The 25,022-nt window shown below is 40.4% G+C and overlaps 1 protein-coding gene across 2 annotated transcripts in view; it reads left to right on the top strand.

The window, feature by feature from the left end:
* Nucleotides 1-4,512: 4,512 nt before the first annotated feature.
* The window catches only part of arid3a (AT-rich interaction domain 3A), a 47,474-nt gene continuing 26,964 nt past the window's right edge, over nucleotides 4,513-25,022 (top strand). For both annotated transcript variants that reach the window (XM_087783457.1, XM_087783456.1), the window contains exons 1-3: nucleotides 4,513-4,722; nucleotides 18,428-19,094; nucleotides 20,126-20,405. In XM_087783457.1, coding sequence (XP_087639583.1) covers nucleotides 18,769-19,094; nucleotides 20,126-20,405 — 606 coding nt within the window. In that variant the 5' untranslated portion in view covers nucleotides 4,513-4,722; nucleotides 18,428-18,768. The remainder of the gene's footprint in view (nucleotides 4,723-18,427; nucleotides 19,095-20,125; nucleotides 20,406-25,022) is intronic.

The following is a 25,022-nucleotide window of genomic DNA, read 5'->3' as shown; positions in this document are numbered from 1 at the left end:
CTTGGATTTTTTTTTTTGCTTTATTAGATTAGTTTGGATAAGACTTATTAATCCCTCTAGTGATGTCCTTTGGGAAATTGTGTTTCCAGTTTACAATAGTTTTGTAAAAACAAAAGTGCAAAGGATGACAAAGTGCAAATATAAAAAACATATTAATGGGTTTGGTAGCATTGGTTGTCTTGCGTAGAAACAAGGTTCATTCAGCCCAATTGGAAAACTTAATAATTAATTGAATGGAAAGAACCAATCAGCAAAGTAAAGGGAAATAAGTGACCATCATTACTTTAAGAAACGAAGATCAGTCAAATCCCATAAACTTTGAAAGAGCTCAAGTCAGAGCTTGTCCAAACCTTTGGCTTGTACTGAAGGAAAGATTCAAGAGCCCCTGACTTTCTCTTGGACGTGCTGAGGAGACCAGCCGTTCGGGAGAGACTCGTAGTAGAACTGCTGCTACTTTGTGTTGAGAAAAGCAACTTGAAGTGTCCGTGCACGATGTTCAAAATGCATGTTAGCCCATCGGTGTTTCTCGCTGCCGGTTTCCGGGGAGACGAAGGTGAGGAGGCGGCCTTCAAAACCCACTCTTGGATAAGTGGGAAACAAAAGTGTAGTAACCCTGAATGCTTGTGTTAGCAGGACCGTCCTGGTCAAGGTCTACAACCCTGTCAAAACTCAGTATCGCAACCTTCCACAGCAACAACCAGACAAGTCAAACAGCAAAACGTTTGGTCACCGTTCTTATCTAAAACCCTGTGATGTGGAATTAAGTTGATTTAAAACCAGCCTCTTCTATCACCGTGGGAGCGCACGGGCCCTGTAAACGACAAACACCAGCTTAAAACCATTAGAATACATACGGCTTATGTTGTCATTTGCATGTCAAACAATTTGTCAGAGCATGTCAAACAAATTTGTTTACATGAAAACAGACCTTCGAGGAGACGTTCCTGAGGCACCAGAACGCATCATCAAAGTGCTGCGTTCGGGTGGCGTCGTAAAGCGGAGGCTTTCGGGTGAACAGGTGGCTCCTCTGGCAGCTGGTGAGTATCTCCACTTTTGGTTTTCACGTGTGTAATCTTTAAATGCTGACTGGTACCGTTATATAAGTAGCCCAGCGGTGATAACGCACTCGAGTCTCCCCTGATAACTATAATATGACGTGTGAATTTACGGCTGTCATCGCCACTTTTCATTTTTCATTTCGTCCGTCATGGTGTCGGAGCGATCGCACACGCCTGTCCTGGCTTCTGTTACGTCGCCATGAGGATCGTTTTTTCTGCTTCTAAACATCAGCAGATCTTTATTTTAGTAAACAGCTGCTGGACACGGCAAGTGGTCACTCTGCCCTCGTAGGCGATGTTCCCTCGTATGAAATTACATTTGGATTAAGTGACCAGACACTACTGAAGGCTGCTGACAAATTATAGTCGAGAACATCACGACGACGACGACGACGACAACTTCCCTAACTGGGCCTGAATATATATTTCAAAACGCTCGTACGATCCCTCATTAAACACTTGTGAAACAATTCTTTCAGACAGACTTGATTTTTTTTTTCATAATTAATTGATAAGAAAAACAAGCCTCAGAGGAAACCGTGATGTTGTTTGTTTTGTTAGTAAAATAGAGCTCGGGATGGAAAAACACGTATAAAAAGCAACAATTTCAAGGAACCACCTCCAGCTATTCCCGCCGTGTTTGCTGATCATGACGGCGAGTAAATAAAAGCTCTGAGGGGAAGAGACTTATTATAATTAGACGATCACTTCGGGGATTATATAGCAGCGATTCTTAAAATGAATCCTCAGAAGACTTTTCGAGCTCCACTGCACTCCCGCGTTTTTGAAGGTAAGACGGTCGAGCGCCTTTTCAATCCGCGGTCAGTTCTAGTGACCTCTAGTGGGGCGAATAATAACTTTCTGCATTTAATAGTTTCTTACTATTTTAAAGTCAAAGATATTCCACGGTAAGATGTTGAATCTTAGACCTTTAAGCCATTATGTTGACAATTTTGACCACCGCTAGTTAGCATTAGCCTAACCCAGACTGACCGGGGAAATTTGAATATGTTGTTTATATTTGAATTTTATTTTATTTTTCACTTAAATGTAGCTATTTATGATTATAACAGTTATTTTATTGACTTTCATTTGGAAATGAACTGACACATACGTGAAATTGTTGTTCAAAAATTCGACTTTTGTTGAACTTTTGCTCTTGCTTAACATGTCTGTTCCCCAAAAAATGATTTAAAATACATATATTTCTTTCACTCTACTTGTGTAGCAGATTGTGAGCTTGAGAAATGAATGATATACAGTCGTTGTTTCGGGAGATGTTTCGGTATCTAAATAAAAAGCAGAAGTCGTGGGTTTCATGATATTAGTGGTAGGAGTCAAAAAAAAAGAAAAAAGGCAGATGTGGTAGGATCAAGAGAAATGATTGAAAGTACTGATAGTATCTGCAAATACATGCTGTTTGTATACATTAGTCATAATTACAAAATAATTTGATACAATATAAAGGATGATAAATGATATAATTGTAAATAAATGTATAAATAAATGGGTAAATCAACATAAAAATGGAAAATAAATGTTAAATCTTCTTTATTAAAGAGACTTTAACAAACATAAAATATTTTGTTGATTAATTCTCATAATTATTTATTTAAAAATGTAGTTATGTATTTATACATTGAAGTATTTGTTTTTTATTAAAGTATTGTAAATCAGGTCATTTATGATCCTACATACTAAAGTACTTGTGTTGGCAAAGAAAATATTGGTAGTAGTAAGCAGAATGAATAGTATCAGTACTATGAAAAGGTGTGGTTGGAGAGGCAAATGCGGTACTTTTGTAGTAGTATTGTCAGAAGTTAGAGTCTTACTAGTTGTGAATCATACAACATAAATGTATTAACAAATGGTTGAATCAAAAAAAAACTTTAGATTTCAGTCTCACAATTATTATTTTAACATTTAGTTATGTATTTATACATGAATGTATTTAATCATGTCAATAACGGTCCGTCATACTAAGGTAGTTGATAAGTAGAGGTAGAAGAAGTGTAATGACTAGTATCAGTACTAGTATCAGTATGAAAGTGTTTGGGGTGTGTAGTAGTATCATCAGAAGTGTCTGTAGTTACTTATAACTGTATACATATATAAGTAATAACAGCAAAGAAAAGTTGCTAAAGTATAAAGGACGATAAATTACGTGATAATAAATAAACGGTTACATTAAAAAAGAGGTTAAATCAATAATTGTAAGACTTAAAAGAATGAAATCTAAAGTTTATATCAACATTTCTATAGTTACTTATAAATGTAGTTATGTATTTATACATGAATGTATTTAATCATTGTCAATGATGGTCCTTCATACTCAAGTAGTTAATAAGTAAAGGTAGAAGAAGTGTAATGACTATGTCTGTAGTTACTTAACTGTACATTTACAAGTAACTACAGACACTTCTGATGATACTACTCATAACATTTAATTCATTTGTTTATTAAGTTTAAAATATCAAGTATTTTTTGAACAAACCACCATGAAAGTCAGATTGATGTGTGTGTCCTTGTTTATTTTATCACTTGCATTGAGCGACGTCCCCTGGTCCTGGTGTGTGTTAGTGTGTGTGTGTGTTAGTGTGTGTTAGTGTGTGTGTGTGTTAGTGTGTGTTAGTGTTTGTGTTAGTGTGTGTTAGTGTGTGTGTTAGTGTGTGTGTGTGTTAGTGTGTGAGTGTGTGTGTTAGTGTGTGTGTGTGTTAGTGTGTGTTAGTGTTAGTGTGTGTGTTAGTGTGTGCGTGTGTGTTAGTGTTTGTGTTAGTGTGTGCGTGTGTGTGTTTGTGTGTGCATGTGTTAGTGTGTGTTAGTGTGTGTGTGTTAGTGTGCGTGTGTGTGTGTGTTAGTGTGTGTGTTAGTGTGTGTATGTTGGTGTGTGTGTTATTGTGTGCGTGTGTTTCGTAGTGTGTGTGTAAGTGTGTGCGTGTTAGTGTGTGTGCGTGTTAGTGTGCGTGTGTTAGTGTGTGCGTGTGTGTGTTAGTGTGTGCGTGTGTGTGTTAGTGTGTGTATGTTGGTGTGTGTGTTATTGTGTGCGTGTGTTTCGTAGTGTGTGTGTTAGTGTGTGCGTGTGTGTTAGTGTGTGCGTGTTAGTGTGTGTGTGGGGGTGTGTGTGTTAGTGTGTGTGTTAGTGTGTGCGTGTTAGTGTGTGTGTGTGTGTGTTAGTGTGTGTGTGTTAGTGTGTGTGTGTGTGTGTGTTAGTGTGTGTGTGTGTGTGTGTTGGGGGGGGTGGCCCCTGCTGATTCAGAGGTTAGGAATTTGCATCTGATTGCTGTTTGTCAACCAATGGCCTGAGCCGCTCGACCCCGCGACTCTCTCTCTCCCTCTCTCTCTCTCTCTCTCTCTCTCTCTCTCTCTCTCTCTCTCTCCCTCTCTCTCTCTCTCTCTCTCTCCTCCCCCGTCGCTCTGCCTCCAGTATGCGGGCTCCCGCACCGACACCCGACCTCTGAAAACACAACCACACGCAAAAGCCTGATGTGTGTAGATATCATGTCACATGAAACCACTTCACGTCTGGCTGATAAACACACGAACCGTCGCTGCTCGTCCAGGTGCCTTGTAACTGCGCGTAGCCGAGGGAGGGCGACTGGACCCCGGGAGAGCCAGGAATGTTGCTTCCGGTCTCCAAGAGTGTGAAATAGACGCCAAAAAAGTGGTAAGTTTTGCCATTTTTTAAATGCCTTTTTTTTTTTTATCTGACAGCGTTGACAACTGTCGCCTCGAGTCCGTGCCGTCGTTTGTTTGTGTGTTCGGTTCCGAGCGTCGCCGCACGAGCCTCGTTATCGATAACGGATCGATAGTTGGAGCTCGAGCCGCGGAAGGACTCGACTGCCATATGTCACAACAATTTGATTTTTCCACCTACGCCGCACTATTTCTTCTGGACAAATATACGGTTTAAATCAGTGTAACGTGTTTTTGTTTACTCTAATCGTGTGATTACACAATATTAATTATTAAGCCTGGTTTATGGACATGAATCTGATTTAATATGTTTATTTTATGTCGAATTGCTAGCTAACATCCGGGGTTTCTGCAATATTATTCCGTAGAATTAGCTTTAAAAAAATTCAACTTTAAAAAAACGCAAAAAGATTCAATTTTTTTCAAATAGATATATATTTTTTAATTAAACAAGTCTTTTAAAATAAATCAATCTGGACTCTCTCGAATGACTGTTTTAAGTCCACATGTCGTATTGCGCAACATCACGATTATAAAATCTCCAGAACATCGACTGAAGTCACATGACATGAAAGTTTTGGGTGTCAGTGGGAGATGGAATTTCAAGACCCATTTGAAGGTTTTTGCCAGTTTTAAGCAGCTTGAATCTCAAGTGGTATTGTGTATAAAGTACAATTATTCTGTCAAATCTTTGCATTTAAAAAAAAAAAATGCACAGGCAAGTTGTGAGAGGAAACCAGAGAAGTTGTTTGATAGTTGAATAAAGTGCAAAAAGATGGAATGAAGAACTGTGTGGATTGGAGACATGGTTGAGCGTATGAAACGTGATAATGTTTCTTGTCAGTTTACCGACTATTATTCAAGAATGTGTTAAGATCTCCGAGCCAGAAAAGTTGAATACACTTTGTGTCGATGATGGACGGCTGTAGCTCATAAAATAGTCATGAATTATGGAGTTTATTCACTTAAAATTGACGACACTTACGATGACTTTTTTTTTCAAACAAGTTGTTAACTTGAATTCTGAAAGATCAGGTGGTTACACAAGTATTTTCGCCACATTAAATTCATCTTCGCTCTTATATTTTACGACACTTTTGTGTACCTCTTATAGTCATTGTTGGGACATTAAAAAAAAGTATGTGTCGTCTCAGATAAGGATCTTATCTGACTCTGAAGAGTTTCGGTGAATACTTGAAAATATCTGGTTTGTCCACAAACTCATCTCGGTGTCACGAGCCGGACTATAAATATTCAGCAAAACGATCCTCGGCCAACAGTTTTAGAAGAGCAAGTTGCTGATCACGCTGATGGCGCTTCCTCAACGACAGTGATTCATGCGTGACGGCGGATCGTTCGTGAGCTCGCCTTTCTCGAAGGAGTGAAGCCGAGTCGACTCTTAACTTGAGAAGTAAAGCACAGGAAGTGAGTTCCACTGTGCTAGTTATTTTTTTTTCAACGTCTCCATCACAGAAAGTATAAAAAAAAAACAACCTTCAGGTCGCTCTCGCATCATTATCTCGTAGCGCAGGAAGTTGACCTTATCAAAAAAATCCTTTTTTTTTACGTGTGAAAGACCTTAAATGTCACACGGCCATGTCACATGTAACACCCCGAATTAATGGCGGGCTTCAGAAGTGTGAGTCGGGAGGTGGAGTCTTGACAAGTGGAAAATCAGGAAAGTTAGAAACACAGCTGTTGAAAAGAATATGAGGATGAAGGTTATTCTACATTCTTAGGAAAGGGCGTGGGGGGCGGCGGGGGGGGGGGGGGGGGGTACATTATACTCTGTCGCGAGGGGCCGTCAACCCTTAAGGATGATGGAAATCATCATATTTTTTTTAAGGAATACTTCTAGTTATGTAACGATAACTGTAGTTTGGCCAGTCTTGTACTCCCGTGAGGGCCGCGCACATGCACTCAAAGGGCCATCTGTGGCCCCCAGGCCTGTTTGCCAAAGTCCTCACAAGGGTGTCGTCCATCTACATGTTGTCGCTGCCGGAATAATCAAATGAAGAGGCTGTTCTGTACCAACTGAAGTCCTCCATGATTGTCTTCGGTGTGGCGTTCGGGGCTGCAGAGCTGGTTTACTCGACTCCTGACAAAACCCCAAACATAAACACAGACTGGTTTCTGCCCAATTGTTCTCAATTCACATGTCCGTGTAAACACAAAGGAAGTGCGACGATTAAAAGATAGACCAGACTCTCGCCGGAGAAGCCATTTGTGCTGACGCAAAAAAAAAGGGGGGTATTTTTTAAATGTGTTTTAAGTCTTTAATCGCAGAATTTACGTTCAGACGCCGCAGCCTTCGACTCCCCTTCATGATTTCTTAGCATTAAAATTCTTAAGAGTTTTAAAAAAAAAGGTCGTTATTAAGACCCCGTGCCCCCCAACAATCACCTTACAGGCTTTCCTTTTAAAACGCTAATCCGTAAGGGTCCAATCTGGCATATGGCGTCCGACGGCCGGCTTCGATTCCAGAAAAATACCAGCGCAGGCGAGCAGGTGGCGGGGGAGCGTTTACACGCCGTGGATTAGAAACGTATGGTCGGTGATAAAGTTCAGGTCTTAAAAAAGATGCTCCTCATGCTTTTGTGTAATCTGTTGACCCAACAAGTGACGGATCTTGTGAAACCTGGTTCTACGTACAGCCGTGTGCGTTACGCTCATTTACACTTTTATCTGAAGGCACGTCGTCGGATTAATGTAATTCTTAATCCGCTAAACACACAATTTGCTTTCTTATGAAACAATGTCTGATGAGCTTAAACTCAACAGCAAGTGGAATGATCGTATTTATTTATGGTCGCCTAAACAAATGTTTAACTCATAATGAGTAATTAAATTTCACCTTCAACCTTTTTAAATATGTATGTTTAGGGTTGAGCCAGAGAGCCATGAGGGTTTTAAATTAAAGATAAAAATCATCGCTTTCAATTTATTTCTACTTTGTGCCATGTAAACATTCTTTTTAAATCAAAGTAATACTTTATCACCTGATACCTCCTGATCAAATAATGTAATGTATTTTAAGGATTTTGTTAAGTTATAGCAATTTTCCGGTCTGGCTGACTTTAGTTTCTTACAGTGATGATGGTCACTGGTTTCTACATATTTATCTGGTTGGTTTCTGTGAATTCTATAACAGTCGTCCAACCTGACTTCTGCACAACACAACCGATGGTTCCAACTCCATTTAAAAAGTCAAGAAACTCCACAAAGTAACCCAGACAAGACACACCTGTAAAGTGAAAACCAAGTCAGGAAAACCTCCTCTTGAATTCATCAAGCAGTCGTTAGTAAAAAAGTGATTACTTTAAAGAAACTAGACTTTTAACCCATGTTTTCAGTTATTTCAATGTGTTTGAGTACATATTTCCACATGTATTCATTCATATTTTTGATGCCTTCTGTGATAATTTAGATAGTCATGGAAATAACATATTAAATGAAAGGGTGAAAAGGGCGTTTATTTAAGTGAGATCATACTTCAGTGGTTAAATATCTGTCCGTGTGTGACATCCTTTTTTTTCAAGAAAGCTGTTCATTTCTCTCGCTGTGGTTAAACGTGTGAGTCCCGTGCTAGTATTGAAGCGGTGGGTGTCACTCCATCCTTTCCGAAAATACTCATTCTCGAACAGGAAATAGCTGGATCCCTACGCCTCTCTGCTTATTTACAATGAAACCACCTCAAGTCCACACAAAAGGCCCCACTGTGTGTTTGCTCGCTCTGTCTGAGAGACGATGTTTGCCCGTCTTTGCCGGTGCAGATTGACGAGTGTGCTGTGTTTGAATCCACTTGACATATACCTGGGCGGCTTCAAAACAAACGCACACAGGGACAAGATACTACGTCCGGTGATGAGGTACTTTTGATCTCTGGCGAGGAGTCGGAGGAAAAAAAGCGGCGGATGAAAATGTAAATAAGAGCCCGGGTTTTCCTCGCCAGCGTCGCTGGCAGCTCGACTGGTTCGTGGCTGAGTGACAGTCAAGCATGTGCAGACAAGACGAGCGACGCCCGTGCTTTTATCACGGCCAAATCCTTGCGGTCGTAAAGTCTCGCGTTTGTTGTTTGTCACAGAAATGAATAGAAGTGTTTCATTAATCTTCCACTAATCGGCCTCTTGTAAGAGTCTTGAGTTTTTTCTCTTTGCCCGGGAAGTCTCGAGGCTTGGATGGAATTCAGCTGTTCTTGGGCCAAAAGCTACATTTCTGAAGGGCCCACATGCCACGTGGGGGCTTCCCTCTGTTGTCCTGCCAAAAAAAGCGAGGGAGGGAAAAAGAAAAAAAAGTAGAAGTTACTTCACCGCTTGGGCCTGAGCCACGGGGGAATCCCGGCAGCGCTGAAAGTGACGCAGGCGGAGAAGCAGCCTCGGAATGGCTGGAGGTCTTGGGATACCCTGGCGTCCGACCTTCGTGCCAGACCCTGTTTTTTTTTTTTTTTTCCGTCGCCCGCCGCTCGCCTGCCTGGATACGCTGCCCCGACATGCTAGCGTGTCAATCAAAGCCCGGGTTTTGCGTTACAAGATTTGCTTCAGGTAACTGTGGGAAGTGGGACAATACTGCAGATTTTTCACGTTTCATTTTTCTGTCTACAAATACAATTGTGTACAATAATGTGTTGATTTAAGTAAGTCTTAAATAGATGTTGGACTCTATTGTATCATCAGTGTCTGTTTGTACAAAACTTTCTTTTCATTGAAATATTGACATTAGAAAATGATCTTAAGCCCCGCCCACTGAAAACACTTTTGTTTTTCTGGAGATTAAATCTTGTTGACCATAACCACACCCACTCTGATGCGATTGGTCAAGCGTTCAGGTTTGTCACCGTGTGTCATCAATCCCAGAAGTCTCCACCTCCAGGGGACTCGTTGTATAAACAAAGCTGGCCGTGATTACAGCTGGCTGAAGCCATTATTACGTCATGATGGACTCTCGTAACCTCTCGTTCGCCCAGATTTCAGAGCAAACTTTATAAAGTAATAAGTTGAAAACATGGTCATGATGAGGAACTATCACATTAGTTAAGCTTTAATTAAAAAAAAGAATATAATTTGGCCCTTAAGCAAATGTGAAGCAGCAAAGTTCACTTTATTTAATATTGTCTGTTTGGTTACATTAAACTGGTGGAATCTGAATCTCAGCACTGAAAAAAGGTCAGAACGCCAGTTTGATTAAACAGGCGTCCGCACACTAACACAAGCCGACAGGATTTAGTATCAGAGTAAATTTTTTTTTGTCTTTTGTGTGGCCCGCGTCAGCCGTGTCGGGCTCTTTATCTGGGGCCTCCACGCGCCCACTGACCCCGCACAGACTCGATTGTCAGGGGAGCACAATGCCGCGACACGCTCGTACAGTCGGCATTTAGCCCAACGAGTTAATCCAGTTTTTTTGGACGTTCGTGCCTTTTCAAAGCTGCTCGCCCTGCATGATGTCCCATCATCGTACTGTCACTGAACTCCGCTGCTGCGAGCCCGAACACGAGTCTGGCTCACTCCAAACCTGGAATTTTCGTCACATTTCTCAGTCGTGTGTAACGACAATTAAACGGGAGCTTCGTCGCGATGGAAGAAGAGGAGGGTTTTAAATGTTTTTCGCTGTTATGTCCTCTTTACGTTTGTCCCATATAGCTGTCATCACAAGATTTATATTTGCTCTACTAATAGTCTCATCTTCGAGCAAGTCTGCCGGCATGTTTGTTTGGAAGGACGTTCAGGATTACGAAGAAACATGCGACCCTTTCTACGTACTGGGCTTGACGTACGATGGATATCAAGGAGGAACATCGTCAGAAATGATAAGAATCATTCCTTCGAGGTCCATTTAGTACTGCAACAGGAAAACGAGCCACATTTTACATTTATGTAGTGTAGAAAAAAGTATAAAAATCTGGAATAAATGTAAATAATTGCATTAAAAAACAACTTAAACATTATTTTAAAGTCATTTAATGGATAAAGACATATATTGGATTAAAAAAAAGATGAAATGCACTATTTTAATATATAATATATTTAAATTATTTCTTTCTTTTAGTGAAAAACAAGAATCTTTCGCAAATTTTTTGCAAATATCGAAATAAAAAATATTGTAAATAAACGGAGGACAAAAAAATGCCACTCTAATTATTTAAAGGTGATTAAAAATAAAACAATTAAGAAGTTAAACGTCTTTTTTTTTTTCTTACATAAATGACGTACGAATTATTAACTCTTTTTACAAATATAAGTGTAAATAGGTTTTCATAGTACTCAGTGTTGAGCTGCTTTTTCCTACGCGAAGGTGGAAAGCGCGATTACTTTTAAATATTATTTCTGTATATTGAGTATAATGAATTTTAATTTAACTGTTAATCGGCATAAGACTTGGATGCTTTTATTAGAGGATCATAAAAGATAATAAACCAAACAATAGCATCAAAATTGCTTGTTTTGAAGATTATAAATTCATTTATCAACACTTAAAATATGAATGAATAATATACAGTAACATATATGAATAAACATTACTAGAAAAAGAAACATAAACGTGATTATAATTCGGATTTATGTCCGTCAAGTGGACGAGGAAATCTTCCTCCGCTTATTCACACTCTCCACAGCAGAGAATTGGATCAGCGGATTATTTTACCATATGTCCTCCGCTTCATTTATGGCATCGCAGCGGTTAATCAGATTTGACCGGCCGTGGAGCCGAGGCGCTGGAAGAAGGGGTCAGTGAAAAGTGCGTGACCAGCCAGTGCGACACTTCCTCAATGATCTAGTTGTTGATGCAGCGCAGCTCAATGGAGCCTGTGTTGTTGCCTCGCAAAGTAAGTCGGCGAAGAATGTGATGCATAATCAAGACCAGAACCACTGACCCAACTTTTTTTTTTTTCTGTCCCGGAAATGATCCCGGAGAGTAATTGCTCGGATTGGAGGCAGAATGGGATAATAATGAAGAATTCTCTGTCACACTTTCTTAGAATGTTGTGTTAAATGCTTTAACACAACATTCATACACGCATGCATTTATCAAAGACATTATGAGGGTTTCATGTACTCACAACAAGACTTCCAGATATTATAAGTAGAAATGTAAATCTTTTTGAATGCTTTATCCATGCATTCATTCATTGTGTACCGCTTTTATCCCTTACCGGGGAGGCTGGAGCCTATCCCAGTATCATAGGGCGAGAGGCAGGGGACACCCTGGACAGGACGCCAGTCAACCATTCACACACACTCTCATATCTATGGACAATTTCCCAAAGTTATCAATTGACCTCTGTATGTTTTTGGACTGTGGGAGGAAACCGGAGTGCCCGGAGTAAACCCATCCAAAAATCATAAAACTTTGTTTAGAACGTTCTTATATTTAATTAAATTAAATAAATTGGTTCAATTGTGTTACCTTAATCCACTTAAAAATCGACTTTTTAACCCTGAGTCAGCGGTACTTTCAAGATTAACAAACAAGTACTGAAACTAAACCTCAAAATATCTATGGTTTTTGTTACAAAACACAGGTAAACACAAACAAACAAACAAACAAACTTGGGCAAACATTTCTCCTCTGAGCTGTTAATACACCACACATCAGTCAGCGTAAAGAGCCGTTTAAAGCCTTTTTTTCTGCCAAAGGAAGAGCTCCGGGCTGTTCATATAAAGTTTGTTGTCAACAAAGGGGTCAAGAAAGTCAACTGTTTGTTGTTACTTTATATGAAGGTTTTCCGTTTGTTTTATTCAACCTTGTCACATGACAGTTTGTTCGGCCGAACGGAGAAACGACTGCGAGTGAGTCATGACGATTAATAAAATAATAATGGAAAATCGCCGACTTTACTCCGGTGTCATTGATCATTCATGCGGCGTAAAAGTTATCGACACCCTGGATTTGAATTGGATTAAAAGTGGATTGAAATAAATCGAATTTAATCATGGAGGTTAAAGAACGAGGTCAACATTTCTATTCGTTTCCATCTGCATTCAAGTTAAAGAAATTAAAACACATTTTGTTGGTAAAAAAAAAAGAAAAATCATAAATCATTCAAGCCGAAATTCCCTCTTATTAATGTGTAAACGTTCAAGGAGGAGAATATACTGTAGGCGTCGCAAATTTTTTGCGAAGATGCTATGCTAAAATTAGCATTCAATAATTAATATGGATACTGACTTCCGCTTTAGACTTCCTGTAGGGGAGGGGTAGCAATAGATTGCTCAATGAAAAGATATTTTCTTTGAACCCAGACTCGATCCTGTGTCTAAACTTTTGGCCCCTTATTGTAAAACGATGTTCCCCAAACATTAGTGTACGAGTACTAGCCGTTTCTACTGGAGATAAACATAAAATAATTTAGGAAACTGAAAGTGGTTTTATTTGAAAAAAAAGAAACATATTTTCTTCGCTTCTAGACAAGTCGTGACATTTTTCCAGTCAGGTACATGATACTTGATACGTGATACTTTACTCAAAAAAAAAAGGTTGCAAACCGGACGAAAATGGGTTAAAAAAACAAACGCTAGACGACAAGTTCAGGACTTCTGTGGATTCAGCGTAGTTTTAGTTTTATTTTCTTTGCTTTATTATCTGCCATGAATGCCTACATTAATTTGGTCGGTAACTCATGCTCTAGGACTATAATCTGTTTTTTTCTTGAGTTGCAGCAGCATACCATACAGTGATGCAAACTGTTGAGAGAGACTCTGTGAGACCAAATAAGGAAATCGTCGGCGCCGTCTTTCACGATTTTAAAGAAACCTTTTCTCATTGTTCTGACATATGAACACGTTCTACAATTATATTTGGAAAATTGAAAGAGAAGGTCGAGCTCCTTGAAATCCCTTCTTGACATTTTTGTTTGTCCTACAACGATAACTCTTCCTCTTATCTCCTCGAAGCCTCCCATTCCTTTCCTTGTGTTAAAAAAGAGCTAAATCAAAAAACGAATGAATCAAAACAGGTTTAATATCTAGAGACACATGTATACGAACACTAATATATAAGATGCCTTTCAGGGAGTATTTGACTCCCTGCACCAATAAAATTTCTTAGCACTCGTCTTAAAGTTAAAGTAAGACGTGATAATCGTCTGGAAGCCTTCACCCATCTGATGTCGCCAAGAGAGATCTGATATCCAGAGTGTCCTTAAAGAAGGTCGGAGAAGGTCATTCGACGGTCAAACTACTGCTTGATCGGTGTTTGGTTTTTATTGAGATCGATTTGTTGTTCATTTTAAATATTCTGACGTCTGTTGTCGATTCCAAGTGCTTGACTCCGAGTCCAAATTCACCGCAAACATGTGTCCATGTATGTGGGGCGACATGGGTCTCTTTATCTGGTTGGAGTTAGACCCTTAGCCCTCCATCTTATCACTCGGCCATATTTGCTTAGACCTCGCAATCTTCCGGCCCGTTTGGTTCTTCTGCTGCTTCTCTCGCTCGCTCACAGGGTCGACAACATGAATCATCATTAGCCGCTACATCCAGTGACCACCATTGAAAGTTTTCTTCTGAGACGCTGGTTTCGAGTTAAGGGTCTCTTTGCCGGTAGCTTCTTCAATTTCACTTTCTCGTGTCGTATCAGCACTTGAGGGGTAAAATATCAGCAGCGGATGCCAACTAGATAGTTTGTGCAATAGAAAGTCGGCCACAACACTGCCCCCCCCCCCCCATCTCTCTCACTATGGAGCGTGCAGAGGTTGCTATCAATCAAAAGTGATCCTTCCTGAGAGGTTTGTTTGATCCAGCAACAGGCGCACGTTTGACTGAGACTCTCTAGATACAAGTTAGCAGGCTGGTGTCGTCCAGACAAATGAAAGTTTTTACTATTTTACCATAACCACTGAATCAGTACATTTAATATACGCTATAAATATTTATATTTGACGGATATATTTTGTGTCCTTTCATAAAGGTCCTGGTATCTGTAACATTTTTTTGTGTACTTTTTGTTATTCTATTTTAGCATTATCAGTAACATCCTTTTTTTTCTAAAATATTCTCTTAATATTATTTGGAGCAGAATTACAGTTAATATACTTTTTTAAATAAACGGTGGAAACAAAAAGTCTACTCAGTACTTACTGGATTTTTTTTGTCGGTTTATTTACACCCCCATACCACACCCAGACTAGGGTACACGCTATCAACCGAGCCTATAGACCATATACGTTTATCATGCAACTCCATATTTTTTCTGTGTCAAACACTAGTACTGTGTGTGTGTGTGTGTGTGTGTGTGTGTGTGTGTGTGTGTGTGTGTGTGTGTGTGTGTGTGTGTGTGTGTGTGTGTGTGTGTGTGTGTGTGTGTGTGTGTGTGTGTGTGTGTGTGTGTGTGTGTGTGTGTGTGTGTGTGTGTATATGTGTACCCATGTATCTCCTTTTTTTTTGTCAAACACATAATTTCATGATGATAAATCAAACCTTAAAGCGTTGGTTTTTGGTCGAGCTTCTACCGTTTATGTCAGAACCGAATCCAAGTTATAACAAGTAATTACATCGTTGGTCTGTTCTAGTTGAACTGGTTTTATATGAATTAATATATGAGAAAAATGCGCCAGAAGAAGAAGTGGCAGGTGTCTTCTATACGGTACCTTAATGCGTTTGAGAACTTGTTTTAAGAACTTGAAAAGCTTCATTTTCATGCAACTGTGTAAAAAAAAACAAGAATTTGTTCTCTGATGGGGAAGAAGGCAGGATATGTGAGGTGGTGCAATCGATTTTGCATCATCTAACATGTAGGTCTCGTATTGAAGAGTGGCGTGTGACCGAGAGACCACTTCTGCTTCGACAGGAAGAGTCGACGCAACAGTTTTTGAGGCAATCGCTCTTGTCCCGACACACAGACCCACAGAACACCACTTCTTCCGTGAGAAAAAGCGCTTTTTTTAAATTCACGCGTTCACTAAGATCAGTGCAAACACCTCCTGTCGTGTGACTCCCCCCCCACCCCCCCCTCGGTGTCATGTGTTTGGCGGGTTCGGCGAAGCTGGATCCCGTCCGGTCAGATGTTTTAATCCTGCTGATGCTGAGCTATTCGCTATCTGACAACTGCAGGCGCCCATGAAGAATGTGTCAAATCAATATTGAATATCTGCGAGCGACCTCGGCTGCATCTGCTCCGTCAGTTGCCACTTCCTTCAGCATCTGCTGAGGAAACACAAGTTTCACAGCTCATTCCTGTAGCGCTCATATAGGGGAACTCTGTCTATAGATGAGTGTGTATACTGTGTAAAGTGCCAGCTGAAGAAACTTGAATTCTTGCCGGCAACGAGTGGTACTTTATCTTGGGTTTAAATTTGTTAAACTAAGATCTATTTTAACACGAGGAGACTTGAAAAAGTATTGAGTTTGTTGAGGCAATGAGATAAAAGATTTGCATGTATGTAAAGCAGCACGTCGATCTTGATTACTCAACCACACAACTTCATCGAGATAAAATCTATATCTTAAACATACTTTTGTGTCTTCCTCTTCTTGAATTTTTTTTTTATGTGCTTTAGGCAGTAAGGGACTGTCCCCTATAAACTAAAATTGAAAGGTGAGTTTCAGTATCATTTAGTTTTATAAACCAGTTTCATATGAAAATGTTGCTCAAAAACTATGCTTTAACAATGTAAAACATGTCAACTTTATCCAAAAACACTTTAAATTATACGATACAAATCACGATACAGGGTAAAACTATTCAATATATTGTGATACTGTACAAATAAAGATATATTTGTAGTATTGTCCTAGTAAGTTACTCTGTTGTTGCGGAATTTACAGATCATGTGACTCTTAACGATGTCGTAAAATGCAAAAATATGTCCAAACAACAGCTTTAAAAGCTGTCCACTGTATCCTCTCGTCCTCAGTGGATACAGAGATGCCGGGATCTCGCAGAATTTCATTGCTTCTTTAGCTGCAGAGGATGTAATGATTGAAGCCATCGACAGTTTAATTAAAACATAAAAATAAACACAGATACAATTTTTATCTTAAACTAATTTATTGGGTTATTAAAAAAACTGTGCAGAAAAAAAACAGAACATGCAGATTTTGCATGTTTTCAATTTCTTCTGAAATAGTATTTAAGCATTGATTTAAGCATCTTGACTTTTTATGATTTTTTACAGTATTATTTTGGGGGAAAATTAGGCAAATCAGGTTAAAGTTCTCCTAATAATCAAATGACTTTACCAACAGTAAAAAAGTATTGAATTGTTTTTCAAAATAATCCCTAAAAACGTTGCTTAAAGAATGAAAAATACATGTAAACTTTGTACTTGAAAAAAAAGTTATATTTCTAAAATGTCTTTGACTTTGAACACATTTCCATTGCACCATACTTTGTTCTCCTCTCTCAGAATTATTGTGGGGCTAATCAATGAAGTCAAGTCAAAATGAATGAATATACAAGATAAACAACCTTTTTTCCATGAATCTAACTTCACATGTAGAATAATCCAGTTAAGTAAACAGTCAATTATTCGCAGCAATATATTACTCATTGCCAGCTCGCATATGAAATGTGGCTCAAAGGTTGAAAGAACATTTATTCCAAGACTATTAATGTTTAATTTTTCACACTAGGTTGATTCTGTCCATCTTGTATTATATATATATATATATATATATAAGTAAGACAACTGTGTACACGCCCGGAGTGTGTAATTATGTGTTGTTGAAACAGTACTTGGTGATCTTGTTGTTTCGCTGGTTGGACTGAAACAAAAAAATGAGCCTGAAGCAAAAAAAAGTGCAGGTCAGATGTGACTCGCGTCTTCCTGTGATTACGCTTACGCTCTTGCCTTTTTTTTTGTCTTTTGTGGGCGATCCTGCAAGTGTTGCAAAAAGTGCATGAACTCAAGGATCTTGTGGGTTTTCACGTCATATTTAGCCAAAAATAAGAACGCGGTGTCACGTGACACCATCAAACGGGGATTAAACGCTGACGACAGGTTCCGGTGTGAAATAAAGTCACTTTAAAGCTTAATAACTTTTCTATTTGTTCGACATATTTAATGCAAAACTACAAAGTCTGGACGTAGATTGACTTCAAGTTTGTTTTGCTGACCCTGGTTTAGGCATTTATTACCGTTTTGTTAATTTTTAGTGGTGTGTATTGTCAAGAATCTGGTAATACTATACGTATCATGATGGAGGTACAACGATATATTTCGATTATATAGTGATACTGTAGTAACAAGGATATATTTGTAGTATTGTCGAGTACTTTACTCTGGTGTTGAAGAATGTACATGACTCTTGATGAAGTCGTAACTGCTTTCATTTGTTTTAAAACAAAAATCTGCCCAAAAATCAGCTTCAAAAGCGGCTTGAGTTGGCAGTATCCTCTCGTCCTCAGCCATCACAAAAATCACACATGATTGTATTGTTCCTTTTGCTGCGGAGGGCGTAATTAATTATTTAATATTTCCTAGGTGAACTGTAAACCATAAAATAACTATGATTAAAATACAGTATCAGCAAAAAAACAATATTAAGATATTGTATCGTTATATTCCCTTGTTCATTTGACTTCATGTATGTTTCCGATCAACTCCCCTGTGTCAAGATCAGATGGTTTTATAATAATCACAAGTCGTGAGTAGCTTTGATTGACACATGGGCCAGTTTTCTGGTCCGTCACTCGGATCTGGTCGAAGTGGGAAGTCTGACACTGGTTTTCTTTCTCACCCACAGGTTTGTGTAGACCGTCAACGAGTGTCGTATCAACGCCTTCGCTGTTTGTGCCTCACTGAACACTGAGAGGCTGCTGTCTACTTTGGCCGACCCCTCACTGGAGAAAACCTTCTGAGACAAGAGAGAGGGTCTTCTGTCTGGAGAACCGCAGCCGACCCCTGACCGCATGCCTCTGACCCCTCGGCGACCTCCGCTCCGGTCCTTCGACTTCCCCGCGAGACCCCTGGCTTCCGTATAATTCCCCATCGCCTCTCAAGACACGTTCCTGTGAGAAGAAGCGACCCCCCCCACCCGTGGCTGGGGAAGGAAGGCATCTGTGCATCGTGCCGCTCCCCCCAGAGATGAAGCTGCAGGCCGTCATGGAGAACCTGCACCGGCAGCAGAGGGCCAAGCTGCTGATGGAGCAGCAGCTGCAGCAGCAAGCGGCGTCCCATCACACCCAGGTCCGCACGGACGAGCCCATGGGCAGCCCGGCGCCGGAGGTGGAGCAGGCCCAGATGGCGGCGCTGGCGGCCATGCGCGCCGCCGCCGCCGGACTGCAGAGGGTCTCCGACAGTCCCATGTCGGAGCACAGCAGCGGCGGCGACGACGGCGACGACGACGACGACAACGACGAAGGGGACGAGCATTACAAGGATCTGATGGGGTCCGACGAGGAGGAGCAGATGTAAGCGTCGCACTTGAAAACCTCGATTTTAGAAATGTTTCTCGGCCAAATAACGGTTTTATTTATTGATTTTTAAACACGTTTGTATTTCATCTTCTTGGGAAATCATTTACATATGATCAATTATGGAAATTAGACCTAATAAAAGGCACATTAAACATCAATTAATTGAATTTGTATTAACAAGGAAAAGAGAAGAAATAATTAAAATAATGTTCACTTGCAATATGACTTTTTACTTTTACGTTTCATCTGATCTTTTTCCCCATTAATAATAGGTATAGTTTTATTTCATGAATGGGCTCCATGTTCCTTCATTTAATTAACCTTAACAATTCATTTTTCAGTTTTAAAGATATCATTTTCATTTTTCATTTTTTTACATGCATTATTATTTCAAATCTAAACATTTTTTGTTTTCTCGCCCTTTTGTTTTTCTTTTCCCTTAAAATGATTTTAAAAATGTGTTTTGTCACAGTTTGCATTTTATCTTTATTTGTTTTTCATTATTTCTTTGTTCCTGAAAAAACAATAATCGTATATTTATCAAGAAAAAGAAGAGAGGGGTGATCAGTTACAACATTTATTTAATAAAGTGAGCAATATTTGTACTTATTCTTGGTCATTTTCCCTAATATCGAAAAAGAAAACGGCAGTTATTTATATCCGATTAAATGAAAGATAGATGCAAGATATGTAAGAGATTGTGTTACGTTTATCTTACGCACAAATACACAATAAACTCGTACATTACAGTAAAAAAAACTAACCAATATGGGTCCAAGCATTAAGAGAAAACTCTTTTAACACAAGTGGGATGCACCATGTTTTAACATCGTGTAATACTGATAAAAATGCAGAACAAGGACAAAAGTAAGGGATGAGAAAGATTTGTTTGTATGTCTTCAAACTGCTCCTTGAATGAAATACTAACCATATAATGTGTTCATTTCAATCAAAGACTCTTCGATGTTCAAGAACGTCAATTATTCTGTCAGAATGTCACAAACATGTCTTTTTTTTGCCAACAGAAAACAAAAATGGGACGAGGAGGACTTTGAAGGCGAGATGGAGGAGGACTTCGACGACGAGCTGGCCGACGAGGGTCTGCCCACGGGCCACAACGCAGTGGTGCCGGGCAAAGGTATCCTGCTGCTGCCCCACCGCCAGCTCCACCCCCACTCCCAGCTGCTGAAGGCCCGCCCGACCGTGGACCAGGAGCCCCGCGTGGCCATCCTGCCCCCCCACACCACACACCACCTGGGCGGCCAGGACCACGGCGAGTGGACCTACGAGGAACAGTTCCGACAGGTGAGCCGGTGCACTTTCACACTCGTGGACCTCCACCAGGAGTATTTTCTGCTCATCTCTCCCCCTCCTCTTCTCGGTGTGAGAGAGAGAAGAGGCGCTGTGTCAATTATCAGGTTTCACACTCCGGTCTATATTCCAACACAACCGCTCCGTGTCCAACAGTGTTGACAGTAATACACTAGACGACAGTCCAGTATTATGGCTGTGACAGAAGACTTTTAGAATGAATGTCACACCCTAGACAGAGATATTTATATTTAGTCAAGGGCAACTAATGTGAAAACCCGTTTCAAATGTTGAAGTCTTCCTCTCCAAGATGCACTAAGTCCCTCATCATGTTTTGAACTGTAAAGTTGCTCTGAAATCTGGGCGAACGAGAGGTTACGAGAGTCTATTATGACGTAATAATGGCTTCACTTCTCCTCCAGCCAGCTGTAGTCACGCCCCGCTTTGTTTATACATCGATTCCCTATTGAGAAACAAGATTTAATTTCCAGAAAGATGAAGTGTTTTCAGTGGGCGGGGCTTAAGATCCTTTTCTAATGTCAATATTTCAATGAAAAGAGAGTTTTGTACAAACAGACACTGATGATACAATAGAGTCCAACATCTATTTAAGACTCACTTAAATCAACTCATTAGTTGACCTTTAAAGTGGAACTATGATCTTCCGATTAAGACTGGACCAAATAATTTATACTATATATATTGTAGACATTGACAAGCGAACCGAAGAACAGTTATCACTATAATATGTTGTAGGCGACTCTCGTGTGTGTATCACCAGAGACCACATTGGTCTTCATATCTCTAAAGACATACGTTCTCGGGGTGAATGTTAATTTCTGGTAAAGGTGGGGTAGATGTCCTTCAAAATGCTGTTTGATTATCTCACCTGCATACATATCGAGAAGCCAAACAACAATAAGGCGTTGATTCCATTCCACGAATGCAAACGAACAGGACTCATTAAAAACCGAAAGATTAACCTTGTGTGTATAGATATTGGTTATCCACACACCGAGGGACCTCAGAGGCTTCGCTGTATTTTATTTATCAGCTCAACAGTTTACCTCAACCGTCCGTGTTTATCGTCGTCCGCGATTATGGGCGACGCTTTAATACGCCAATGTCAACAGAACATTGTGTCATCAGATATGCGTCTGGAACATTCTGTGACAGGACCGGGCCTTCAGATAGATTGTGATAAGCCTTGATATCAGCACATGCTGGTTGCGCTCTTGTGTTAACAGGCCCTGTTGATAACACAAATAAAAAATGTAGTAAAAAAAGTGCTGGTGGAGGGGAAAAAAAAAAGAGCAGCGGACGGGCGGGGACTGGCGATCACGTTAACAGCTTTACAGCGCCGCCGTTTACTGTAAACATGTGAGCGGGCCTGGAGGGGAGACCCGGCGGAGCACACTCGCTGGTCTACGTGGACGGATTGAGGTCCATCATCGGCTTAAGACGCTCCTTCCTGAGCGTCCATCTAGAAATCTTGAGGGATCCAACGACTTAACACGGTTTTCACCGTTTATGAAGACGCGTTTCTGAATTCCACTGGGTCGACCCGACAAACTAGACCACTTTTATGTTTAAAAAACATCAAGAATAATCTATATTTATTATCATTTTAACAATCAACCATGTTGTTTTTAATTTCCAAATGTTTTTTTTGTCAGTCAGCAAATGCACACATTAAGAAAATAAGTAAAATTACAAGAAGAAATGAAAACATTTGAGTAAATTATTGGAATTTATACCTAAAATGGAAATATTTTTCTCTTCATCTTGAAGAGAAAAATATTTCTGTTTTAAATCCCTACTAATTCAAATTATTCTGACTTGGTTTTCTAGGTTTAAATCATATTTTTAAAGAAGATACAAAGTGTTACCGGGTGGTAAAGTTACTGTTACTGTCAGTCGAAAAAAAAATGTAAATTTTCCAACCACTCTCTATTTAATTTTAATAATTGCTGTTTACAAACCATCTACTTAACACCGGCTAGAGCTCACCTTCCTTAACACTATTATACAATATACATAAATTGATTTGGCTAATGATTGCATTTGAAAGTTCAGGTATATTAGCGTTGAAGCTCAGTGTTTTTTTTTCCTCGTCTTTTGGCGGGTCAGGCCAAGCAGACCGATCCTTTATTTGGACCAAATATTGTCTCCCAGATCAACTCCAAATCATTATGTAAATACACAATGTCTCATAGTTAAAGCAGCATTTGCAATTTAAACAGCAGCCTTTGTTAGCGACGCAATGAAGGTAAATCCACATTAGATTAAAGAGGCCGATTACCAATAGTGTTAATATGTGTATATGAAAAAGATCAACCTGTATTTCTCGTACTTGGGGAGAATATACTTTTTTACCATCAAATAAAAAACTCTGGATTGCGACGGGATAAGTGACGCATCCCCTCAGCAAACTATGCAAAGGCTTTGAAATAACATGACGTGAGCAATCAAATGCAAATACTGTGTACGACGCCTCCAGCGACCTCGCCGAGCATTAAACATGTTTGACATCCTGATCAAATGTTTTTTAATCTAAACTATTCATGGGGGGAAAAAAAGAGGCCGGGCGTCTGCCTTTCAGTTTGTTCAAGGTGGTTTGGATAAATAAGTGACACATTCAACTCTCGATTTTTGTATATCGAACCATCTAAATATTCGCCTGCAGCCATATCAACGGATGCCTCGCTCATCGGCTGGTGTTTGCCTTCGTCAGGTGTGCGATTCCGGGTTTTTTAACGAGCGCCGTCAACTGTCGCTGACGGTTGTTTAATCGAGCCATGGCATGCGTCTCGACTCGTGAGATGATACTCCGTCGCCTCGATCTCCTCGTGTCCGTCGGATCCGGATCGACTGCTGGTCGACTTGATGACGGTCGTTGAAGCCTCTGGCCTGTGATTATGGTTTTGCCCGAATGTGCTAATTTTGCACTTTGTAAAGTCAATAAATCCAAGCAGCGGTCCGTGAATACAGTCATCCAGGAAGATAATTCCTAGCTTGCGCGTATAAAAGCGCGAGTGGGCGATGGTTAAATTGCGGGGAAAAAAAAAAGGCGCCGGACGACCGTCGACTTGATCTGAGGCTCAGACACACCGGTGCTTAGTTCAGGTGCTTATCTGGTGCCGCCGCCACACTTTCATTAGATTGCACTTTCCACAGACGCTTTGGTTCCCCGGTCAAAAAGTCTATCGGCGAAAGAAGGGTAGAGAACTGGGTCAAAGGTCGGACGTACAAGCAGATGCTGTCATTTGAATGTGTGGGATGCAGCTGTCGTCATCCATCAACTTTTCATCTCCAGTCTTCTGCAAAATTCTCCACTCTCTTCCATCCCAACTGCATCAAAGCAAAAAAAAAACATTTGGCAAGGAGTCAGTTCTTGAATAGCGGCCGTCGTCTGAGCTTATTTTAGCGCCGAGGAGGTTCATATAACGCCCGGATCAAGAGTGATTAAATGAAACTAATTCATGCTGTTGACTCTTTTCAAAACCTATGTTATTTTCCTGATCAACGACTACATTTCACAAGTTATTAATCATTATTTTATTATGATAAACGGGTCGAGTTTGGTCCTCGTTTTCCCAACGTTTTTATGCTTTACGTGGGTTTGGATCTAAAAGTATGACCTACTTTTCTGAGTTCCAATCGGGCTTGCTTGCCGTGAGGCTGACCGTGGCGTCTTGGAATCGCTGGAGTTTCATGAGCGAGGTTTGATTACTTGATGTCGCAAGATTTGGGGGAGATGTTCTTTCTCCCTCATGCCTAACTTTTCGGTATCAATTATTCCCACCCTCGCATTAACCCGAAACACGAACCTCATATGGCGTTATTGTTTTGTCCAGGGGCCAGGTCAGATGACCGACCTTGACCAATTGAATGTTCTATCCAGTCACATTTCTTGCTGGTCCCGCAAATGACGATGATGCAAACGTTTTCAACGGGAATCCACTTCGTGGTCCTGCACTAGGTGGGGGGGACTGGGTGGAAAGGAAAGAGTTAAGGCTGTACAGTTTATTTTGGGGTAGGTGGGCGGGGCCTGTTGGAATGTGCCCGAGGCAGGGGTGATAATGTGCCGCCTTAAGAACCACAGATTCTCAGCAGAGAGACCGTGTTTGCCACAGAGCAACATCGCGCAGACATCCTCAAAGTAGCTTTCTTTGCTGAATCCGGTAACTGATACACCAGCCGGGCTCTTCCTCTCGCTCCGGTTCCAGCACAAACGGAGGGAATCCAGAGAACAATCGGAGAGGAAACCGACCAGGCGTGGGTCCACGATCTGAATAGAATGAGGCAATAAAGAGCCCACTGGGATATCAGTGCAGTTAAACAGGACACATGGCATGAGAAGCCCGACGGTCGGAGTGGCAAACCGAGACCCAACAGCACCATTAAAGGCCATCCCGAATCGAGCCATGTGACCCGGCTGAATTAATCAAAATATACATGACATTTTGCAAGGGGTGCCAAGCATTTGCTTGGCTGGTTTTAAGTTATGTCAAATTTCACCGGCCCTTTAAATGTGCATATCGATATCATATTTTCATCTACACTGACAGATGTCGTCCTCACCAGGCTATTAATGGCGATGTACCTTTC

The sequence above is a fragment of the Callionymus lyra genome, chromosome 2, assembly GCF_982586985.1.
Source record: "Callionymus lyra chromosome 2, fCalLyr1.hap1.1, whole genome shotgun sequence".
Classification (NCBI taxonomy): Eukaryota; Metazoa; Chordata; class Actinopteri; order Syngnathiformes; family Callionymidae; genus Callionymus; species Callionymus lyra.
Note: the sequence above shows the minus strand (reverse complement) of the source record. Positions and strands in the feature narration are given on the sequence as shown.